The 23,299-nt window shown below is 49.8% G+C and overlaps 2 protein-coding genes across 3 annotated transcripts; one reads left to right on the top strand and one right to left on the bottom strand.

Annotated features, from left to right (window-relative positions):
• Positions 1–13,787: 13,787 nt before the first annotated feature.
• On the bottom strand, positions 13,788–15,015 carry MRPL36 (mitochondrial ribosomal protein L36). Its single transcript, XM_081089423.1, has 2 exons — positions 14,886–15,015; positions 13,788–14,218 (listed from the first exon to the last, which is right to left on the bottom strand). The coding sequence occupies exon 2, from the start codon at positions 14,203–14,205 to the stop codon at positions 13,867–13,869; it is 339 nt and encodes a 112-aa protein (XP_080945549.1). The 5' UTR covers positions 14,206–14,218; positions 14,886–15,015; the 3' UTR covers positions 13,788–13,866.
• Positions 15,012–22,379, top strand: NDUFS6 (NADH:ubiquinone oxidoreductase subunit S6). 2 transcript variants are annotated; one of them, XM_081089421.1, is made up of 4 exons: positions 15,012–15,221; positions 15,979–16,032; positions 21,285–21,407; positions 22,184–22,379. In XM_081089421.1, exons 1-4 carry the CDS (start codon positions 15,033–15,035, stop codon positions 22,247–22,249), a joined length of 432 nt encoding a protein of 143 aa, XP_080945547.1. In that variant the 5' UTR covers positions 15,012–15,032; the 3' UTR covers positions 22,250–22,379. The 2 variants fall into 2 exon arrangements, with proteins under 2 accessions (XP_080945547.1, XP_080945548.1); XM_081089422.1 differs by having other exon boundaries at positions 15,065–15,221; positions 21,285–21,326.
• Positions 22,380–23,299: the final 920 nt, after the last annotated feature.

Raw genomic sequence — 23,299 nt, 5'->3', positions numbered from 1 at the left:
CAACATGTCTTTTTTATTAAGAATGTCATAGAGCCAATTATTTGTGTTTATGTCACAGCTGTGTATGTTACTCCTTTTGGAACAAACAACACCCCTGCTTAGCTGCAGCAAGAACATGTGTTGGTTTGAAATGAAACCGAGTGGCTGAAAGTCAAACATTCCTGGACAGTGTGGAAACGGTCGGTGTAGCCGATTCTGAACGGAAGAAAATGGAGACAGCTGTGTTTGCCTTGTCTGGTTTCCCGACAGGAGAAGAGACTCCCGTGTGCAGACGTGGAGACGGTGGGAGGATTCCGTGTTCCCGGGGACATAGGCAGGAATCATGGGGTAGCGAGACCTGCCCTTCTCCCTCTCAGCCTTGGGATGAGAGTTCGTTCCCCACCTCCACTGTGCCAGCACTATGCCCCGCCTGGGCCACTGCTTCAGGAAGTCAGGTGTTGCCTGACCACAATGTGAGAGCAGGTGCTCTGCTGTTTCAGGGAGGTGCCCTTCCATTGAGAAACCGTATTAGACCCACCACCTGAACCGTCTTCTGGAGGAAGTTGTGTGCACAGAAACTATTATGAGTAAAGGGAAAGAACGTGCTTGTATTATAGGTGGGAATCTGCAAGACACTTGGGTTGCCTTTGGGGAGGGGGCGGGGCGGGGTGCGCGTTGTGGGTGAGGGAGTGTCGTCCATGTCGTCACCAGTACTAGAGAAGGCAGATCATTGGCAACACTGGGGCTGGGGACTCAGCTGTCATGCTTGCTGTTTATGATTATTTGCTGTGTTCTAAACGTTGTCCCTACTCTGCTGGGAGACTTGGCTTGTGACCCGTCCTGCCTCAGAGTGGAGGGGGAAGGAGAAGGGACTCAGGGGTCTTCTGAGTTCTTTGCCGTGGTCTGCAATCCAGAGGCCGCGGGATCACAGAGGACCACAAAGTCCAAACTGTCCCCACCCCCTCCTGTGAGAGTGTCCAGGACCGGCCTCACAGGGGGGTCCCAAGAAATCCAGTGTGACTGTTGGAGCCCCATGTGCAGACTCGGAAGTTTTTCCCCAGCTGTTTGTGTTGGGTTGTTTGCAAAGTGCTGAGATAACTTGGAAAAAACACGCAGAAGCTTTCCCATTGTTTATCAATCCCCAAAACTCAATTTCTGTTCAATTCCACATGACCTCCCAAGGAATGGGGTTGACGAAGAACTAAAATCTCTTGTTCTCACAATCATCACTTTCCTCTCTAGGTAGCCAGGTTAGAAGAAACAAGAGAACAATTTTAAGAACGAAGAAAACAATTCCTGATCGAACTGGAGGCGAATTCCTAATTAAACCTGTTATGTTTCTAGATACATGAATAATTGACTCATATACATGAAATATAATATACTTGTAAATAGAATATGTAAAGTTAATTTAGCGTAGTATCGCTGAGAAACAGAAAGTCCTAGAGCTCAAAACAAATAGAAAAGATGGTGTTTTTTAGAATAGACTCCATGTTCTACACAAAGAATTTGTTAATTAAAATTATAAAAAATCAGATGGCTTCAAAAGGCGGCTTTATTATTTTTTTCTTCTGAAGCAGAAAAATGGGTATCCCAGTTTGGCTACAATGTTATTTTGGTTGGGAGAAAAAGAGATGAAAAATTCTTTATTAAAAAGCAGCAACGCCAATGGAAATGAAATCTTGTAAAAACAGAAGCCACAGCTGGACTAACAGCTCGAGAGCCAAGCAGATATCTTTGCCTACCGATGTGCACAAAGCTGCTCCTACCTGATGCTAATTCCCTTGGCTTTATGCAAAATTAAAAGGGTCCGTTGCGAGCTCCTCCGGACCCAGGGTTCTCAGGCGGTCAGGTGCAGGGAGGCCTGCATCCTTGTGAGGGCCGGAGACACAGGAAGGACCCAGGGTTCTCAGGCGGTCAGGTGCAGGGAGGCCTGCATCCTTGTGAGGGCCGGAGACACAGGAAGGACCCAGGACTCTCAGGCGGTCAGGTGCAGGGAGGCCTGCATCCTTGTGAGGGCCGGAGACACAGGAAGGACCCAGGGTTCTCAGGTGGTCAGGTGCAGGGAGGCCTGCATCCTTGTGAGGGCCGGGGTGAGGTGGCGGAGACACAGGAAGGACCCAGGGAAGATGCCCGAGGATCTGGGAAACACGCTGTGTTTTCTGCTGGTGCCCAACCATGCGTCTCCTGTCTCACAGGTGGTGGCAGAGGGGCTGTGTCCTGGCGGGTGGAGGTGGGTAGTACAGAGTCTGGGAAGGTGGTAGTGTGGGTTCCCATGGCCCATCCAGGTAGAAGCGGGGCCCTGCTTTGGTACAGGAAGCCCCATCAGTCCTGGGAGAGGCAAGGAGCCAGAAAGGACGACAGGAGCCAGGGAGGGAGAAAACACGTGTAGATGAGGGAGCTGTGCTTAGGGCTTAGGGCAGCCGTGGGCAAACTACGGCCTGGGGGCCGGATCCGGCCTGTTTGAAATTAATAAAACTAAAAAAAAAAAAAAAAAAAAAGACCGTACCCTTTTATGTAATGATGTTTACTTTGAATTTATATTAGTTCACACAAACACTCCATCCATGCTTTTGTTCCGGCCCTCCGGTCCAGTTTAAGAACCCATTGTGGCCCTCGAGTCAAAAACTTTGCCCACCCCTGGCTTAGGGTGTCAGGAGAAATCCTGACCCCACCATTGCTTGTCCAGGATCTGTTCAGACACATGGAGGGCCGGCAAGAAAGCTGGAGGTACCAGAGAGCCCTGTTTGTCTAGAGAGGAGGACAGGACCAGAAGCCTGCCCCTCAGCAGCCGCCAGGGTCCAGACCAAAGCTGGCCCCTTGGTGCGGGGGTGACTGAGTTCTCTGTCGAAATGGGAGCTGCAGTCCTCAAAGGCTCACTTGCCAAATGGGAAAGTCTGGTGGAGTGGGATTTGCATGGAAACAAGGCAAAGGTGCTGAGTGGATGAGTCAAGGTTGGCTCAAGGGCATGGCAGAAAGCAGCAGCTGCCCGGGTCCTGATATGTCGGGCAAGGGTGGCTCTGCTGTCCCCTGGCTGCCCCCAGGCTCTGGCGATCACCTCTCAGCCAGGGCACCTGACTCCCTCGGAGAATCTTGAGGTATCCAGTGGGGAGAACAAGGCCATGGGGCCCCCCTACCACAACCATAACAAGCTCATTCTGGGCAGATCACATGTGGGCAAGTGATCACCTCCTGGAGTTATTCTGCATGGAGCTCATGTCCATTGGCCACCATAGGGCTCCATGACCACATGTAGCTGAGGGCTTCACTAGGGCAATTTAGTTCCAACGAGGGCAGAGTTCTATTCCAGCTCCCACAGCTGAGCCTGTGGCTGATGTGGAGGGTGGGAGCAGAGACCTCATACTCTTGGTGGCTGAACCCTCCCTGAGGCCTCAGTCCTCTATCCCTGCCTCTCCACTCAGCACAGACAACTCAAAGCAAGACCCCTGCTGAGGACGTGGAGAAATTGGAGTCCTCAGACATGGCAGGTGGGAGTGTAGAATGGGGCAGCTGCTGCAGAAAACAGCCTGGTGGGTCCTCAAAAGATGAAACAGGGCAAGAGAACCAGCAAGGGGAAAACATATATCACCAAAAGTCTGGTAAGAGATTTAGAAGACAGAAATAAAAAGATCTCTCTCCCCGCAAAATGGAAACTGAAATAATGGAGACAAAAAAGTGAGAAAACAATAGGTATAACAGCCTATCAAAGAATACACAACATACATGTAATGGCGTATCTAAAGAGTAAACTAACACAGTGGAACAGAACTCATATTTAAGACTATGATTGAAGAAATATAAGGAAGTTCAATTCTACATACAGATTGAAAGATGTTATCATGTACCCAAGGCAATGGACCTGGAACACTAAAAACCACATCAAATATAAAATTGTTGGGATGCAACTAAAGTAGCTTTTACAGGGAAATTTATAAGTTTAACACCAAAATCAGACATAAAGAAAAGTGTAACATTAGTTATCTTTGCTTCCTCCTTAAGAAGCTAGTAAAAGAAGAATATTAAGGTCAAAGTAAGAAAAAAATAATAAAAATAGAAAGAACAATCAATGAAATATAAAACAATGAAGAAAAATCTACAAAAACATTTACAAAGCCAGAGTTTGTTCTTTGGAAAGATAATAAAATTTATAAATCTTTGCCCTGGCTGGGTGGTTCAGTTGGTTGGAGCACTGTCCCATACACCAAAAGGTTGCAGGTTCGATGCCTAGTTGAGGCCCATACGGGGGGCAACCGATCAATGTTTCGCTCTCAAATCAAGGTTTTTCTCTCTCTCTCCCTTCCTCTCTCTCTAAACACGAATAACAAAAAACCACATATCTTTGGGTGAGGATTTTAAAAAAATCATTATAAGCCTTTAACAACACAGATACAGGTCACATTGCTTCTTTTCTTTCATGTTTCACAAAATCCTCATGGAGTCTTTCCAGAATTAAGTTCGAAAAATTGTCCTGGGCTTGGGCCACAGGGGCTTGCTCTGTTTTGGGCACATCAGGTGTCCAGGATCTAGTAGTAGCCCCCATTCCAAGAGCAGGAGCCATTTCCACAGCCCTGTGGGTTTCCCCAGAGCCCACTCACCCAGGCCTGTCTGGGCAGGGGCTTCAGCTCACGGGTCTCCACCTCGGAGACCCCGAGGGAGGCCTTCTTCTTTTCCTGGGATGTATTGTCAACTGCTGTGGCAATACAGACAGCGGTCACTCCTACTCCCTCTTGGTTCCTTCTCTCCTCTGCCCCCACTTCTGGACGCATGTGGGTGGGACAAAGTGGGCAATGCCATCTGTAAGGACTTCTCCTCTAAAGCCTCTGAGCACACACAGCCATCTCCTCCAGGTCTCTCCTGGGGAGCAGTGGACACGGAGCCCACCGTGAACATAGGCCTCACCAAGCAGGAGGCAGAAAGACAGCCCCAACCACACTGAAGACCAAAGTCTGTCCACTGCTGTCTGTCCCAAGAGAGCTCTTTGTCCCTGAGTGGGCAAGTGCATGTGTGTACACATGCATAGGTGTGTGTACATGTGCAAGTGTATGCATGCATGTGCATGTACATAGCGTTTGCATGCCCACATGTGTGTATGTGGTGCGTGCAAGATGCACACGTGTGCATGTGTGATATGTGCACGTGTGCAGAATGTGTGCATGCATTGATGTGTATGTGACGTGTGCATATGGGTGTGGGTGCATGCGTGCGTATACATGGGTATATGTGTGTGTGGTGTGCATGCACTGGGTGCTGCTGTCTGTGTGCATTTTCCCAGGAGAAGCTTGGGACCAGCCCTTGTCCCCTATTCTGAGAAACCATCCTCTGGGGTCTAGGAGCAGGATGTTGGCTCCCATTCCCTAAGCCCTGGGGCACCTGTGTTCCCCAGACACGCAGACAAATGAGGCCTCCTGCACTGGGGTAACCAATTCCCCACATGGACTTGTTTGGTTCTAATGAGTGGCTTTTCCTAAGGAGAAGCAGCAGAAACAGCAGGAACGTGAGTGGGTTCTGTAAACTTGTAATCACATGTGTCAAACACCACGCGGCGTTTCCCCTGTAAAATGGTAGCAGTGGGCAGGCACACCGAGGGGACACAGGAGACGCCGTTGCCTCTGACAGAAGTTAATTGTAAACTCAGTGTCCCTGAAAGGAAAGCGGGGACCGTTTTCACATGTCTGTCATGTGTCCTTGGAGGACACAAAACAAATATGTTTTCTAACACGTGACACCAGCATTACTCTGGTGGCCTCAGGCTATGTGCCATTTCCAGTCCGAGAGCTGGAGGAGGGGCTCAGCTCTGCACTAGGGGGGACACAGTCAGGCTAGTGGCAACTGCGCGGAGCAGGTGCTGCGGAGGACGTGGGCTAGGGCGCCGGGGCCTGATGTCCCCCCCACACTTGTCCCTCACACACACTCGCCGGGGAGGGCAAGTCTGGGCAGCGAGCAGTGGCCGTGCCTGAGACAGTAAGTGAGCCTGAGACAGGAGGTGACTGGCACATGTGTGCAAAGCCCTTGCCAGAAGCTCATCCCAGTGCTTCTGGATCAGGTGTCGTTACAGGCTCCCCAGAGATGTGTGTGTGTGTGTGTGTGTGTGTGTGTGTGTGTGTGTGTGTGTGTGAGGGAAGTGCCATAGAAAGACACGAGGGCAGCTTATCAGTGGTCTACTTCCCCGAAAGACCCACCATAGCCCAGTTTGTGCAAAAGCAAACGGTGTCACCAGAGCAGCCACCCCCTTAGGGCTGGTGCCCTGACACTGGGAGACAGCCCCTCTAAAAATCTGGAGAAAGCCATGAACCTCCCTCTGGAAGGCGAGTACGGAGAGCCAACATTGCATCAAGTTCAGGGTGACAGGACTTGGGTTCCAGAAGGCACAGCGGCGTTGGTCGTGAGGGCATCTGGGGGGGACCCCTTCTGGCCCCTATTTCATGCTCCCCAGGTCCCCTCCCAAAGGCCAGAGGCTGCTCAACACTGGGTGACCGCCGCTCCAACTTTGCCTCCGGCGTTTCCATTTTGGTGTTTCTGGCTCGCTGGCATGTCCTGCACTTTTCAGAAGAAGCTCTGTTCCCGGGAGGGGCCATGGTGTGGAACTGTTGCCCGGGTGAGAGGTAGCACTGATTAGATTTAAACTTGGGGGTTTCCTCTCTTCCTAGAAATGCATGTCAATTTGCTGGCCTTGGGGCCAAACACCAGGATCTCTAAGCTCAGAGTGCCCCCGTGGTCATTGTCTGGGACACATTGGGGCCTTCTGGACAGGGATACAGCAAGAGGCCCCTTGGACCCTGGTCCTCACTGGCCTCCGGCTGCCCCTCCCCAAACCCAATCTAGAGGGAAAGGTGGCCTGGAGCCTGGGTACACCTCCAGCCCTAGGTGTACTCTGGGCCCTGGCATCGGGGAGCCCCCACTGAATGCACCAGTCCCACAGGGGGCATCAGAGCTGAGAGGGCCCCAGGCCAGGCATGCTGCTCCTTCCACCCTCTGTCAGGGGCCCCAAGCGCAGGTCTCTGAGGCCTCCTGGACTTTCTGCTGCAGTTGGGAGGGAGTCGGGAGCTAGAACCTAAACTGCATCCACCTGTGGACCTTCCCACAACAACATTCTGGGTCTCTGGCCTCCCCCTCCTTCTTTCCCAGGTGGTGGGCCTTTCAATCAGCCCCTACCCACCCCTCCCTGCCCAGTACCTCTGATGTTCCTCACATACACTGGTTCCCAGACGGATGACATCTGTCCCTCACCCTCTCTCTCTCACACACATGTGCACACACACCACAATCCACACAATACACATGTACACATACAAACACACCACACATGTACAACATAGTGCACACCTGCATGTGCGCACACATACTGCACTCACTAAACACACACATGCACACACACATGCACATACCACATGGGCATGCAGACATCATACAGATGCGTGCACACACAGCACAAACACATGCCACATGTTTGCACACATACCACACACATGCATATATATATATACAGGTGCATATAGCACAAAGAGCATGCAGGCATCATATAGATGCATACACACATACATGCACACACAACACATATATGCACCACATGTGTACACACACAACACATACACTCTCTGCCCTCCTACAGGAGACCCAGTGGGTCCCTGCCAGCTTGCTCTCTTCATTGAGGATTGGCCCTCCTCTTGGGGTGACCCTGCCTCTGAAGTCTCTAAGCGACTACTATGAGTAGGTAATCTGCACCCGGTACTCTGGAAGGTTCCTAGAGAGGCCACAGGGGCTCTGAGCAACTCTGCGTGTACAAACATATGCTTTATGACGAGGTTTTCAAAACAGTTATCCTGTTTGTAGGTCACTCTGTGCCACCCTCGTCCAGTGTGAGAAAGGGCGGGTTCATGGGGCCAGATGACTTATTAATGAGGAATTTGAGGCCTTTGGAGTGGCTTTTGTGAGTCAGGGGCTCTGAGTTTGCCCAGGTGTGCCTGTTCCACGGGTTAACTCACTCACCTATAAATAACAGCGGTGACAGGTCCCCTGTCAGCACCCGCTGATGAACAGTCCCCTCTCCCACCATTACAGCCTTGTGACTGTGGGAAAATTAATTTAAGTGGTAGTTAATTTCTAATGAATTCCACCCAAGCGGTTAATATGGTCCCTTGGTGTTATGGTAACCTTCATGGATCATTGCATTATGTAAATAAATCCTACTTTATGCTGGTTTATTAAAAAAGAGCGCAATTGGGGAGTCCGGCTAAATCTCACCTGCTCATGCACATAGCAAACATTCGACAGGAAAACCTTCAAGGGGGAAGACATAAAGACTCCAGGACATTTCCTGGAATGCTGAGCTCCTCACTTTCCACCAGTTGACTAAACATCCCACTTTCACTGCTCTGGATAAATATCTCCAGATTTGTCTTGTATTTCAAGGAGAAGAGGAAAATTTTTACCTTAAAACCCATGTGAATTTCAAAACAAACTTTAAGGAGTGTCATCCCTGAAACCTGGATTCTGAGGACAAGTCCAAGGTGGGCTTTCACTGGGGGCCAGGCCAGGAGGGTAAGGCTAGGTCAAGGGTGAACAGGGAGAGAAAACCGCTTAGCCAGGAGATGGGTCTAGGGGCACAGGCGTGAGTGAGGCCTTGGAGGGAGGACAGGGTGTGGGTGCTTCGTCAAGTTCAAGTGCATGGAGATGGACTCATTTGCTGACCATCCAGGGCTGGTCTGTGTACAGAAGTGGCATGAGGCTCAGATCAGAATCTGATGAGGGCAGTGTGCAGTCTATACCGCAAGGACGTTCTGAATTTACTCAGTGGGCTCAGGATGACCTGTCTGTGCTTCTTAGCCTGGGCAGCTATATCAAAACACCACAGAGAGGGCTTAAACAACACACATTTATTTTTCACAGATCTGGAAGCAGGACATTCAGAGCAAAGTGCAGTGGGTTTGGTTTCTGGTAAGGCCTGTTCTGGGCTGGCAGACAGCTCCCGTCTGGCTATGTCCTCACATAGGAAAGAACATGTGCTCTGGTGTCTCTCTGGACAGGGGCCCTAACCATACCAGACCAGGACCCACACCTCATCACCTCATGTAAACGGAGTCACCTCCCATTGGCGGTTAGGGCTTCCACATGGGAATTTGGGAGATGCACACATTCAATTCCATGGCACTTCCAACCTCTTACCTCGCACTTGGTTCATGCATCTGGGGTTGGCTGGGCTCAGCAGGGTGGTTCTTGTTGGGGTCTTCCATACAGTGGCCATCAGATAGTGACTGTGGCCAGATCACCTCAAAGGCCCTTTCATTTCATACCTGGCATCTGACAGGAAAGACCTACACCTGGGCTCCTTGGGCCTCTCTCCCTCTAAATGGCCTCTCCATGTGTTGGCCTCAGGTCACCAAACCTCTTACACTGCCACTGAATGCTACCAGGACAAACACCCAGAAAGAAACCTGCAGAAGGTGTATCATTGTTTGAAAGCAGGATAGAGGCTCTGACCAGAACCCCCACACTGGCACATCCCGATTTCAGACAACCAGCCTCTAGGACTCTGAGCAATAAATGTCTGTTGTTTATAAGCCACTAGTCTGTGGTATCATAATAATAAAAGGCCAAGAGGCATCACGACTGAAATGACCAAACAACCGGTCACCATGAGGTGCATGGAGCACCTCTTGCCCTCCCCCCACCCCCCACCCCCCCACTCAGGCGCTGGCAGCGTCTGTGGAGTGTGCGAGGCATTGCAGGGCGGTGGACATGGCCCTGATGGCAGGCTAGGCCTAGGGGACCCTACACGCGCATGTTTTAATCGTGCGCTGGGCCTCTAGTTGGTTATAATAGCCTGGATGGACTAAGACAGGGTTCTCCAGAGAACAACCAACAGGATGTATTTTAAGCAATTGGCTCACGTGGTTTTGGGAAGCAGGTAACTGCGGCTTGGAGCCTCTTTCTCAGCCATGTCCTCATCGTGGGGCACAGAGGGCGGTGTTTCTCCTCCTTCCTTCACAGCTAGGGGCAGCATCTGGCAAGAAGGTGAACTCCCTGGTGAATCTGGGAGAGTTGCTTAAAAGGATAAGAGGGACCAGGGACATCATTGGTTTATCCTCTAGCTCTTTTCTGTCTGATTGCCTGGAATGTTGGCTCCACCACCATTTTGTGCCATGAGGTTGCCAGGAGACTGGAAACCAAGCACCAAGAATTGGCAGTGATGGAGAGGACAGAGGCTGGGAAACCCCGACAGTGAGTGCCTGCTGATGTCTTTCCTTGGTGTAAGTGGGCAACACACTGCATATTTTGCTTAAACCGCTGCTATTTCCAGCCCCATCTCTTGCAATAGACACAATATGAGGCATGTCATCAGGTGATCAGGCAGGGCTATCTTCATGCATGAATCCACATATAAAGCATGTATTTTGCACAGAACATGATACAAAATTAAGTTTAATAACTATTGCAGTGAATGGATAAATAAATGAAGAATCAGAGTATGACTGACTTGCCAGAGAAGACTCCTTTACCCTAGACCAGGGGTGGGCAAACTTTTTGACTCGAGGGCCACAATGGGTTCTTAAACTGGACCGGAGGGCCGGAACAAAAGCATGGATGGAGTGTTTGTGTGAATTAATATAAATTCAAAGTAAACATCATTACATAAAAAGGTACGGTCTTTTTTTTTTTTTTTTTTTTTTTAGTTTTATTCATTTCAAATGGGCAGGATCTGGCCCGCGGGCCGTAGTTTGCCCACGGCTGCCCTAGACCCAACAATGTGCTAGATAATTAAACTGATAGAAGTTGTAAGTGAAAAACTATGGCTTCACTTTAGAATAGATGATTACATGTTATTAGCACCAAAAGAACAATTATACCTTTAAACAGAAATCTGAGGAGAAAGCCTCACTCTGAGGATGAAGTGCTGGAATTTCTGCACTGCAATTCATGTTGTTTCGTATAATGGCATCACTATGTAAGGAAAAAACACGCTTCACTTTCTGAGGAAAAGACAATGAATCTTTCATAGTGTGGTCAGAGGAGGAAATCTGTCTGTACCCCACACATGGGAGCTGCTTGGCTGGGCCCCTGAGGCTCGCAAGGACTAGCTTCCTGACAGCTTTGTTCTGCATATCGACACAGCCAAAGTCAATTTCTCATGCAATGCAAAACAGCTCTCTTTGTTCTGTAAATTACTCATTTTTTTTCCATGCGTTTCAAACAGAAAAATGACAAGTAGGAACTTGGAGAAAAATAACAACTAGCCTCTAATTGGGAATTTCAACCACTAATTACAAAATAGAACAAAATGCTTTATAAATCCAAAAAGGAAAAATAAAAAATTCATATAGATGCAGAAAAATGCCCCAAGTAAGAAGTGATGCCCACAATATCGAATACCAGCTTGTTGAAGAAGTCAGGGCAGAGTGGCCTGGGAAAAGAGGATGCCCTGTGGTTGCTGGCATGAGACATCAACCAGATGTGTTCCAGGTTTAGGCTAGTTGTACAAATGGGGACAGGAATGGAATCACAGGACATGACTGAATGGGTATTTTGGGAGCTGATGATCCTGTCTGCTTCTCGGGAGAGAAATTGGATCTGTGGTTCAAGAGGAAGACTTCCACTGCATTTTCAACAAAATGAATACATTATTAACAAAAATTTAAATTGATATTATTTTCAAAAATATTCTGTACCACTTGTAGTGGGTTGAATAGTGCCCCCTCCCCCAAATTTACATCTCATAATATGACCTTATTTGGAAGTAGGGCCTTTGCCGATGTTATTAAGGATCTTGAGATGAAATGGCCCTGGGCTGGGGAGAGAATACCTTTCTGTTGCTATAAGCCACAGGTCTGATCATTTGTTGCAGCAGCTACAGGAAAATAATACACCACTTTTTTTTTCTTTCCTAAATTATCTTGGTCTCTAGTAAAGAAGTCCACTTGAAATACAATTGATAAAATGAGTTAATTTCTTCCTTGCTTTCCATCTTAAGTTTGTACCCAACTAAGTAAATATTTTAAATTTCTCATGCCATTGGGTCTTGTTGCAACCACTCACCTACCACCTGGCTGCTGTGGAGGCACAATCTATACATATAAAAGCCTAAGTGACTATTTGGCCCTTCGACCAGTAGCTATGACATGCACTGACCACTAGGAGGCAGATGCTCCAACCGGTAAGTTAGCTTGCTGCTGGGGTCCAGCTGATGGACCAATCGGGGACTGGGCAAGATGGGCTGGACATGCCTGGAGCCCTCCTGTAGTCCCCCATGCACCGGTGAGGTCCCTTGGACTAGCCTGCGCCCTCTTGCAATCCAGGACCCCTCGGGGGATGTCAGAGAGCTGATTTTAGCCCAATCCCCGCAGGCCAGGCCGAGGGACCCCACTGGTGCATGAATCTGTGCCCCGAGCCTCTAGTACATTAATAAATGAGATGGTCGTTTTCCAAAAAGACTTTATTTAAAAAATGGGTGAAGACTGGATTTGGCCTACAGAATGTAATTTGCTGCCTCCTGACCTAAACAATTCTTTTTTATTGAGCTGGAATTGTGGGGTTATAAATGCTGGTCCATCCATTATTGGGAAATAGATAAGTTGTAAGAAGGCTTGGTTGGCACACATGCTATGACCTTAGATAAAACAGAGATTCATAATCCCAGGAGAGAGCGACTTAGAAATTTATCAATGCTGTGAGAACTCCAGGTTGCTAGCAATAATCACAGGTTCGTGTGGATATGGGCCGCATTGCTTCACTACACCCAGACTGCCTGTCCCCCAATATATTCATTTATGTGGACATATATACCAGCACTGTGTCCTGCAGAGCTGGATGCTCACAAGGCAAGTATACCTCATTCACCTGTCAAGGAGAAAATAATCAAAAAGGCATGTGCTGTGCCTATGTGTACACGTGTGTGTGTGTGTGTGTGTGTGTGTGTGCAGGTACATACATATATGAAACAGCTAAAGACCTAGACAAGTCCAGCATCCAACTTCACGATCTGTGCTCTAGTGCCAGAGGCATTTGGGTCTGTTGGACGGGATCACAACCACCTCTTCAGAACAAAGTTGTGGGCTTGATCTTGCAGGATGAGCTGGTTCAGAATAGCTAGAGAGGGTAAGAGGCTGCCTGCTTACAAGGTGTGATCATTTCAGTTTACATTCCCTTGCAGAGTGCCTACTGCACACCAGACCCTGTGGCAGAGTAAGAGCAAGAGTGTGACTGAGAAATAGGTCCTCAGAACCCTGTAGGGAGGCTTCAATAGAAGCTTCTTGTCCAAGGCCCAACTCGGAGTAACGAGCAGAACCAAGGCCCTGACCAGGACGTGCGGCTGCCTGCTTTCTGCTCCGGGGTCAGCAGTAGGCACAGCACCCACCTGCCATGCTGCTGTAACCACCTCCGAGCGCTCCTGTCTTCACACTACAGGAGAGGCCTCTTGCTCGCACACAGTGGGGATGTAGTACGTACATACATGCACACAGTACACATGCACATACATCTCAGACCAAAATCCCTTCATATATATAAACAATTAATTACCCTTCACTTAAGGACTCTTATCAAGGCCTTTCCTCCTCATCCTGAAGACGGGATTGCAGCAGTATGGCAGACTGCAGACACAGGGCCAATCTGAGACTGAATCTAGTTCTTTCTAAAGAACTTGCATTCTGATGTTGGGCGATAAACTGGCCTTTCCTGGGCTCAGTCTTCTGTCCTCCTGCTAGCTTGCAAGGAAGATAAAAGGATTCGCTTCCCAGCTGGGGCTCTGACTGGACTAGATGTGGATAAAGAGTGAGATGCCTGGAAAGTAGTCAACAAAACCGGCAGGTCAACAATCTCAGAAAACAGAACGTTACATTTTATTTTTCTTCGATAAGGTCACCCAAGGAAATGGCACAATCCCGCAGGTTATTTTTATATCTGCCTCTGCTTATGCCTCGGGTGCGTTTTGCAGTAGATGTACCATCGCCCACGCCTCTTCACCCGGTAACAGTCCCGGCAACGCTTCTTGAGGACGGCCTTGTCCTTGAACCCCAGAGTCGGCTGCAGGAAGGGCAGGCGCTGGCGGGAGAGAGGAGAGGCCACTGCTGCGCTGGGCTCCGCACCTGCAGGGCCTGCAACACGCAGGGGACCCAGCAGGAGCGTGGAGAGCGCGCGGGGTGTCGTTGTGTAACTTGTCATGGTGTAACGACTCAGATGTAGGAGAGGGTTCACAGCAGAAACCACCATTTTCCTTATAAAAAGAGTTGCCATATCGTGGCTGAATCTACGCGAGAAAGAAAAAAAAGTTGTTACAGCGTCTTCCGCACTTCCTACTATTATAACTTTGTTTTCCCCACTTCACTGTGGCGTGGGCGTGGAGGGGTCAGGGGCGCCACCACCCCCTGGTGCGGCGCAAACCCTGCCAGCTCCGCGGAGACCCGGGCGCGGAGGGGGTGGGGGGGAAGCATTTGGCGAGACCGCCCTTTGTGGGAGCCCAGGCATGGCTGCGAGGACCCTAAGCCTCCGACCCCGTTCAGGTTTAGGGACAGGCAGCACGGGGAAGAGCTGGCCTGGTGTTCGGGACAGGGGGCACCCGGCACCCGGGCAGGCGCCCGACCGACGGACAGCAAGGAACCCGGCGCGCGGGCCGCTTCGCGGGAGCGGACTGCGCGGGGTCTCCCAGCGGAGGCGCACTAGCTGGCGCCCGGGCCTCGACCCCAACACCGGCAGGGGACGCTCGGGGCCCGCCCACCGCCCACCAGGTTCGGGACCCGGCCCCAAGCTGCCCCGCACCCTCTGACCGCGGCCCACAGGGGTTAACTGAGGCCGCGTCTCTAGGTCTAGTCCTTCCGCAGCCCCGACCCGGCAGGCGTCTCCGGGGCAGATCCGAGCCCCAGCAACCCGCCGCCTCCCTAGCCCCGAGCCCCTCTGCATTCCCGGGGACCCCTGACCTGGGAAGAAGCGGCCCAGACCCGGCCAGCAGCGTGCCTTGCCCCGCGCCTGCGTCCCCGCCCGCGCTTGTGCAGTGGAGCGGAGACGCCACCGCCGTGAGTCTGCGCCAGAAAAAAAACCAAAACGGCGGCGGGCCCTGCGGGCCTATGCGCATGCGTCAGCGCTGGTGCGTCGACGCGCCGGGTCAAGGGTCAGCCCGCAAGATGGCGGCGGCAGTGACCTTCTGTAGGTACCTCGGCCGGAGCGGCGCCGCGGCGCTTAGTCTGCCCCGGGGCGTCAGGTGTTTCGGGGTGCGCATCGCGCCGACCGGAGAGAAGGTCACGCACACCGGCCAGGTAACCGGTGCGTCGAGGATCCCCGGTCCTTCCGCCGTCCTCAGTGCCCTAAGTCCTTCGTGTCCCCCGGTTCCTGGTCCCTGAGAGGGACCGCGGAGAACAGGCGGCCGAATGCCGTGCGGGTCCCCCGGGTCCCCCGTGTGACCGAAGCACGGTCGAGCTGTGCTTCTGTCTCCCGCACCGAGCGGCGTGGATGAAAACGGGTGCCGCGGTGCTGGGGGTGGCGGGGCGTTTGAAATTCGGTGGGAGTGTCCTTGAACTCCGAAATGAAGCGGATGCCGGTGCAGCTGTGGTGGGGCGCTGCCCGGTGGACTCCAGGCGACCGATTGCTTCTGTGGCTCGAGCCTCGTCATGTTTGTGTGGTATTAAATAGTGCATTTAAGTAACTTGAGCGTCCGCTGTAGCCCAAAACACAAACCCAGCCTTAGACGACAGTCATACGACGAGAGAGCGAGTGCCCGTGTTATTAAAGTGTTGCCAGCAGGTGGGAGGGGACCTGCGCCTCTGCCCGAACCTGCCGCCTCTGCCCTCGCCCCCCCCGCCGCGGCCTCCCGCTCACCTTCTGCTCACTGTCACCTTCGGGGTCTCGCGGGGAAATGTCCCCGGTTGCGCAGCTGCACCGGGCCCCGCATGTGTCTGGTTGTGAATGGTGTAAATGCTGAGAAAAACACTTTTCTGTAATGTTTACGATGGAGATGAACTGACCTCTTTCAGAATTAGGCTGTAAAAATCACATATGGTCTTTTTTCCCCCCCAGGTTTATGATGATAAAGACTACAGGAAAATTCGATTTGTAGGTCGTCAGAAAGAGGTAAGTAAAAAAAAAAAAATCTAAAAGAGAGGTAAGCTCTCATAAAACCTTTATGTAACCGACAAAATATAAAAATATGTATGATTTAAACAGTTCCCCCCCCAGATTGTGACATCCTAGAAGCTCTGGAATTCTGCATTTTTGTGTGTCTGTTTCTGTTTTGTTTCCCTCCCCCCCTCCCCCACACATACACACAGTATGTAACAACATTTAGTAAGTGTAGTTCTTTTTTTATATATAAATGGGAGTGGTCTTTTCCTTTATTTCTGGGCCTTATACTCCTGAGACCCTCAGATTAAAGTAAGTTTTGTCCTCCGTAATCACTTGGAGTCAGTCACTCGTCCCCTCCGTCAGCCTGTTGCTTCCCCGTGTTAAGCCTCAGCTTTCCCTAAGTTGTGTTTCTCCTTCCCTTTGGTCTTGGTTGCATTGTCCATTCCCAGAGTCTGCTCTTCTCCTTCCATCTGCTTTGTGGGTGTCACAAGGGCAGGGGCAGTGTGCTGGAGATGGAGTCAGCAGATCAGTCCCGGAGTGCACCCTGCAGCCTGGCCCCCAGCTTCCCGTCGCGTGCCAACTGATGCTTTCGCAGGCACCTGGGCCTGCCACGGACTTTCTCTGCTGGGATTTCTCTTGTGGCCCTGGGTTCTGATCGCCGTAGCAGAGGGCAACAGGGAGCAATTTAAAAACAAAGCCAAACAAGCAGAATCAGAGCTTTTGCAGGCAATAAGGTGCTGCCAGTGTTGCCTAATCCTTCACCGCTCTCCCGGCTCGGGGTCTCTGGGCCTTTTCCTGGTTGGGATCGTCCTCAGGTCGTGAAGGTGCACAGCACACCTGTGACAGAGGAGTCGGCATTCTGCTGTGGCTTTTGCTCTTACGACAGAAATTTGGTGTTTAGTAATATTTTAACATTGTTTTGGTTTCCAAGAGACATTATTGTTTTAGAAGACTGTAGGTACTAGTATCCTGGGAAATTGCACAGAAAGTACAGTTTCCTTATGCCCCGTCTTCCCCTCACACAGTTCCCTTGTGCTATATTTTTTACATTTTGACTGATTTAAACACTGGGTGAGTATTGATATATTAGTATCAACTCAAGACCATAGTTTACATTAGGGCTTACTCTTTGCTGTACATTCTGTGGGTCTTGACAAATGCATAATCTCTTGTATCCACCAATACAGTAAGATACAGAGTAGTTTTATTGCCCAGAAAGCTTTCTGTGTTCCACCTCCTTATCCCTGCTTTGGAGCGTTTTCTCCGAACTTACTTAGTTTAAAAATTAATTTGGATGAAAACTACAGTTTTTACTGTGTATATGCGTGTGTGCACACCTATGTTTAACTAATTATAATTACTTGTATTAGTGTTAAAAACACCTGATATTCTAAATAATTGAACTGGGGCTTTTAGCTTATTTTAAACTTGTAAGTTTCCATTAATTAGGTCAAAATTTTACAAAACATTGATTATTCAACTGAGTTATTATTTCCTCTTTGTTCTAGTTTTGATATTATTTTGCAGACTTATATGTATATTTTATCTTTAATGGATTTAAGCTCGGTTTGACGTAAGGGAGTAAACTTTCCATAGGAACTGTCGCTCCCAAAAACATGGGTTTAAAAAAAATAGAACAGCTTACTGACAAATGAATGATTTAAACCTAAATATTTTTAGGCCCAGATGAATTGATCAAGAGGTAACTATAAAGATAGGTTCATTTTGTGTGTGTGTGTGTGTGTGTGTGTGTGTGTGTGTGTGACCTCTTAGTGACCTAGAGGACTAATTTTTACAGTGGTTGGGCAACTTAAGGTCTGTGACACACCATGTACTTGGGAAAACACTACATTTACAGCCAAGGGTGTGGGATGCTGTGACATGTTTTCTGTACTGATCTCCTCATGAGGTCCAGTAATTCCTTCTTTCCTTGTCCCTTCCCGGGGCAGGGCGACACGCTGCAGCCCTGAATTTTAACAAAATCGAAGCTGGGCCGTGGTTGGGTGCTGTGACTGGGCGTTGACTCCTCGGCTCTTTGTTTTCTGCGGTTGAGCTGAGTCCCAGGATGTTAATCATGGGAGGTCAGGGTCGCCCTGGAGCTGCAGTCCTGAATGACAGGGGCAGTCCCGTGTCAGTCTCAGACGTCAGGCATCAGTTGCCCTTCCCACAGGAGACAGCCTGTTTCTTGGACTGCGTGATGGGAGTTTGTTAGTGTGGCCTTTGTGACACATTTGTCACTGAGGTAGACACCGTATTATTTACACCCTGAGGCTTCATTTGTATGGCGCGTGGCTTGCGCGGGCCATCACTCACCATGTAGACCGCTGTAAGGTATGGTGTGAGGGAGCCGGAGCCCTTAGCGGAGGCATTGTGCTTAAAGGAGCTTGTAAAACACCCTGGCGGCAGCCCTGCAGATTGTGGTGTTTGTTTTAATATCCCCATATTTCCTGGTAACTTCCTGTTGTCTTTCTGAAAATAGAATTTTAAGGAAAAGCTTTATAAAATCATACTCTATCACTGACAGCGCTTTTGAAAAATAATTAGACTTTTCCAAAATGTTGTCCACATCGTGTGGGTTTAGAGCATCAGAGTTCTGGTAAGGGTGTTTGGTGTCATCCGTGTTGGTGGCAGGCGGGGCCTTCTCTGTGTGTGAGTGGTGGGAGTGGCTCTGTCTCTGGACTGTGTGTCCTCTGGACAGTCGGCTGGCTTTGGAAAAGTTAACTGAGCTTGACTGTGTTCTTCTTATTTTGAAGTTTTATTAAACTTACATCCCTTATTTGTAAGACTTTATCTACACCTAGTCTCTGTGTTCTTGTCTTCCCTAAGCAGTAGGCCTCTGGGGTAGGTGAGATTCTGGAAGCCACATGGCCCTGGGAGCCAGGACTGACCTGGCCCAGCAGTCCTCACTCATAATGATAAACAAGTATTGACATTATTCCCAAGCCCAAATCGCAGGATAACCTTGGCCAACGCTTATTAATGTGATTTTTAGCCTCGCACTGCCCCACCTTGTCTCCATTAAGCATCTCTTTCTGTAAACTTGTGATGGCCTTTGGGAGACCTGAGAGGGGAAGAATGGTGTTGCCTCTCTGACTGTCCTCTGTGTGGTGTGCTCCAGTTGAAAGATCCTCTGGCCTCCAGAGGAGGGTGACTTTCAAGGTGTGGTCTTGCTGTTGTCATCCACCCTGGGTTGGGTAAAGATGTGGAAGAGATGCTGGGTTTAAGAGGCACCATCAGGCAAGCTAATCCTTGGGAGCCGAGTGTTGGGCACAGAGGGCGACTGTAATTGCTGTAGATGGCCCCAGAAAGGAGGAAGCCTGGAGAAGGCACTGCTGGGTTTCTTCACAGGATGTGCGGTGCTTGGAATAAAGCAGCCACAGCCCTTGGGCATCGGGCTGGTGACCAGGGGGCATACGTAGTGGGGCTCTGAGGCCCACTGGGTACTGTGAGGGTCCGGTTCCCTTCTTTCCCTTTACATGCAGACACTGATGCTTCGCTTCTGCAGTTTCCCCAGCGTCATGTGCTTTGTCTCCTGTGGTCACCGAGGACAGCTCTAATTGAGGCAGGTACAGCCAAGACATGTCTCCTGTCTAGTGCCCACTTTGCCACAGTGGGGCATTGACGGATAAATGACTTGCCCAGCCAGAATGTTGGAATTGCTGTTGTGGCTATGCAGTGAGGGGCTAGTTCAGCGATCCCCTCCTCCCTTGTGCCTGGTCACTCAGTTTCCACAGGTGCCTCAGGATATTTGCCAAGACATCACGCCTGTTCCTGCTGTGATCACAGCAGCCTGCTCCCCACCATCCATATGGAGTCATCAGATCTGAAAGTGACTGTGCACACCTCCAGGAGGTGTTGACAATGACAGCATCATCTCACCTGAAACTACAGAGGTTCCTTTCAATTCAGTATCTAGGTGGCCTAAATATTCTCGACTGTGTCGTATTGTTAAAAATTTCACAGCTTGTTTGATTGAGAATCCAAATAAGTCCCATGCATTGTGGTTTCTTTGATCTTTAGGTTCCCATGACCCCCGACACATACCCAGGTTTTTTTTTGCAGTTGTGATGCGTCCAAGTTTCTCTAATCTTAGGTTCCTGTGACACACACACACAAACACACACACCTTTCCTTCCTCACCTGTCACAGGACCCGGGTGTTTCTTCTGTAGGGTCGTCCACAGCTGGCTCTGGCTGACTGCACTCTTTCCGTGCTGCTTGGCACCTCTGGTCCTCTGCGTGTGCATGCTCGGGTTGGATCCAGCTGCTTTGTCAGATCAGATTCAGGTTCTTTGTCTGTGGTAACCCTACTGGGCAGAACCAAAAGTGGTGGTTCTGGTTGTAGAGTGGACAAGTGTCTCCAAATCATTAACTCACACAGGCTGTAAGGCATGCTGTTCTCTTATTAGTAGCATAAAAAAATATACAGAAAAACAACTAAACAAACAAAAACTTTGGTTATCTGGAGGAAAGAAGAAGAAATGCTAGATTCTTTTCTGATATTTACCAGTTTTAAAAATGATGAATTGATTCCCTATAGTAAGGAAATTAAAGAAGTTTAAAAATATCATTATGGAATCATGGATTCAGTATAGTTTTGTGTTCCGGTCCTCTGCTGTTACAATTCCATTGTCCCTCAGATTTCCTATATCCATTTTATTCCAGGTTGGCGGTGTCCCCAGGTTGGCCACCCTTTTGATACAGCTGCAGGGGTCCTTGCTGGCTCCGTTCTCTCTGTCACAGACACACGTCTCCCATTCATCTGGAACATCTGTCCTGGACCTGGAACCAGCTGTTTTCAGAGTCCTGTTCCTTTAGTATGAAATGGTGGCAGAGAAGGCGTGGACTCATGCCACTGGGTTGTCATTGTTCTTACTCTTAACCAGTGGACAGAGCTGTGGAACTGTGTGTGTAGAGAAAGAGCGATGGGAGGGGAGAGAGCAAATGATAAATGGGGCAGAATGTTAACAATCTGAGTCCAGGTAAAGATGAAATGAGAATTCGTGTGATATTTTGGTAAATTTGAAATTAGATACAATGAAAAGCTAAATGTGTGCATGCATATATAGATGTATTCATTAAATTATTTGTGTGTTTTGACGATCTACAGTTATATTTAAAAGGAAGTGTACAGAATATAACTCTGCCTGTGCCAGCAGTACATGAATGTGTGGGGTGGCATATTGTCTACATAGATTTAAATTTCATGAAATCATTAAGTTTTTGTACTTATCTACACAAGGTTTTATCTTCTCGTTCCAGGTGAATGAGAACTTTGCCATTGATTTGATAGCCGAGCAGCCCGTGAGTGAAGTGGAGAGTCGCGTAGTGTCGTGTGATGGCGGTGGGGGGGCTCTCGGTCACCCGAAAGTCTACATAAATTTGGTAATGTGACCCCAGTGCTCACCCATCTTTCTTTTCTGTCCTTTCCCTACTCTTACGGTGGCCCTTGCAGTGTTCCTTTGGCCACACATTCTCCCACTTGATCTTGCCTACAAAGCCAACTGCAGGGCTGAATACAGTGGCATCTTTTCACCTGTGACGTGCTGTGCAGTGTACTTAGTATTGCCAGCGCTGACTCTCCAGCTTCCTCTCAGACATGTAGGCATCTGTCTTTCTCCTGTACCACCGTTTCTAAGCCCATGTTTCTTGATAAATACACAATTGGAGCCTAGAGAACAGGAGTACTCAGGACATTAGAGCCGAGAAGGAAGCCACAGGCTAAAGCCCAGATGTGTAGGAAGGGAAGGGACGCTGGCAGGACCCACTACCTCCCCTTCTGCTGGTGGTGTGAGTGAGCTTGGACCCCAGCCCTGTGGGGACCTACCCTCTCGAGTTGCAGTCTGTGCTCCAGATGAGACCCTGTCCCTCCTGGAGGGATGGAGCCAAGGGCAAGAAGCAGCTGTGCTGACTCTTTATGCCCTGGAAGTGGTTCTCTGAGGTGACCCTGAGTTCCAGGACAGGGCCTGAGGCTGCGGGAGGAGCTAGAGCTGTGCCCAGGCCCTGGGGACTGTAGTTCCTAGCTCAGTTGTGACTCGGGTTTTACAGGTGTTTCGGGCTGACAGTGCGTTTAGGTTTTGTGTCTACTTTCGGTGTCTAATCTCTATTGGATTTGTAGTAGAATATGGAAATATGAAATCTTCCTTTTTGAATTTTTTCAGGACAAAGAAACAAAAACTGGAACATGCGGTTACTGTGGCCTCCAGTTCAAACAGCACCATCACTAGAGCAGACCATGCCCCTGGGTCTTGGGAGGCTAAGCATGTGAGCATTTCAGTGTTCTGTTCGCTAAAGTAGGGAAGGTCCTCGTGCTGCCCGGGGGGTGTTCCTACTGTGAATAAAGGGCGTTGTTAAGGACTGCCTTCACAAGTGTGTTTCTTCCACAGAAGGGACTTTTGAAAATAGACGTCCCTTACAGGTGTGGATTGAGGGGTCCCCGCCAGGGCCCCTGCCAGGTGCTTCTGGAGCACAGCCTTTGTGACCACATCAGGCGGCTGAGAGAAACGTAGAAACTCTACTGTAATCTCTTTAGCTACAGTTTCAGCTTCCTGTCATTTACAAAACCTGCAGCTGCTATGATCACACATGGTGTCCCCAATCCACCATTTCTAACCTCCAGCCACAGATTTCTTCTTAGAAACTATATGTCCAGACACAGTCTCTGAAATAAGTGATCTGGCAGCAGCTGCGCTCAGAGCCTGTGACTGTGGTTGGGTTTTCACAGTTCAGTTGAGCCCCGGCCTCCCCACTCTGAGCATCTCTGTGCACAGGGCGTGGGGTCCGCAAAGATACCATCCAGGTGAGGTGACCCCGGCTTCCCTGCACTGAGCATCACCAGTCCTGAGGCTGTTAGGAAGTCAAATCTACTTTCCCACAGAAACGGGGCTCCGTCTCTTAACACCACCCCTCCCTTCCCACTTTGTACTTGGACAGTAGGAGCCCTGGGGGCTGGAGCAGGGGCCCCTGAGGTCAGGGAACTGCCCATTTGATGTCACCAGCCACCCCACATGACTTTTGTAATGGATCTACCCTCACATCACAGAGCAGCTCCCCCAGGTCACAGTCCGCAGCTTCCAGCCCTCCACTCTGGCTGTGTAGACAGTGAAGACAGACCCAGGAGTGAGGGCTAGGCCTCACCTAGGGCGCTGATGTCACTGATGGATTACAGGGCCCCTGTTCAGTGCTATCCTAAAGGGCACCACAATGCCCATGTGGGATGCCCTGAGCGCCCTCTTCCCTGCTGTGCCAGGGGTCCCACTGGGCCAGACACATGGGAA

This window comes from Myotis nattereri, assembly GCF_964212035.1.
Source record: "Myotis nattereri genome assembly, chromosome: 4".
Lineage (NCBI taxonomy): Eukaryota > Metazoa > Chordata > Mammalia > Chiroptera > Vespertilionidae > Myotis > Myotis nattereri.
The sequence above is the reverse complement of the archived record's forward strand: the minus strand, read 5'-3'. Positions and strand labels throughout refer to the sequence as shown.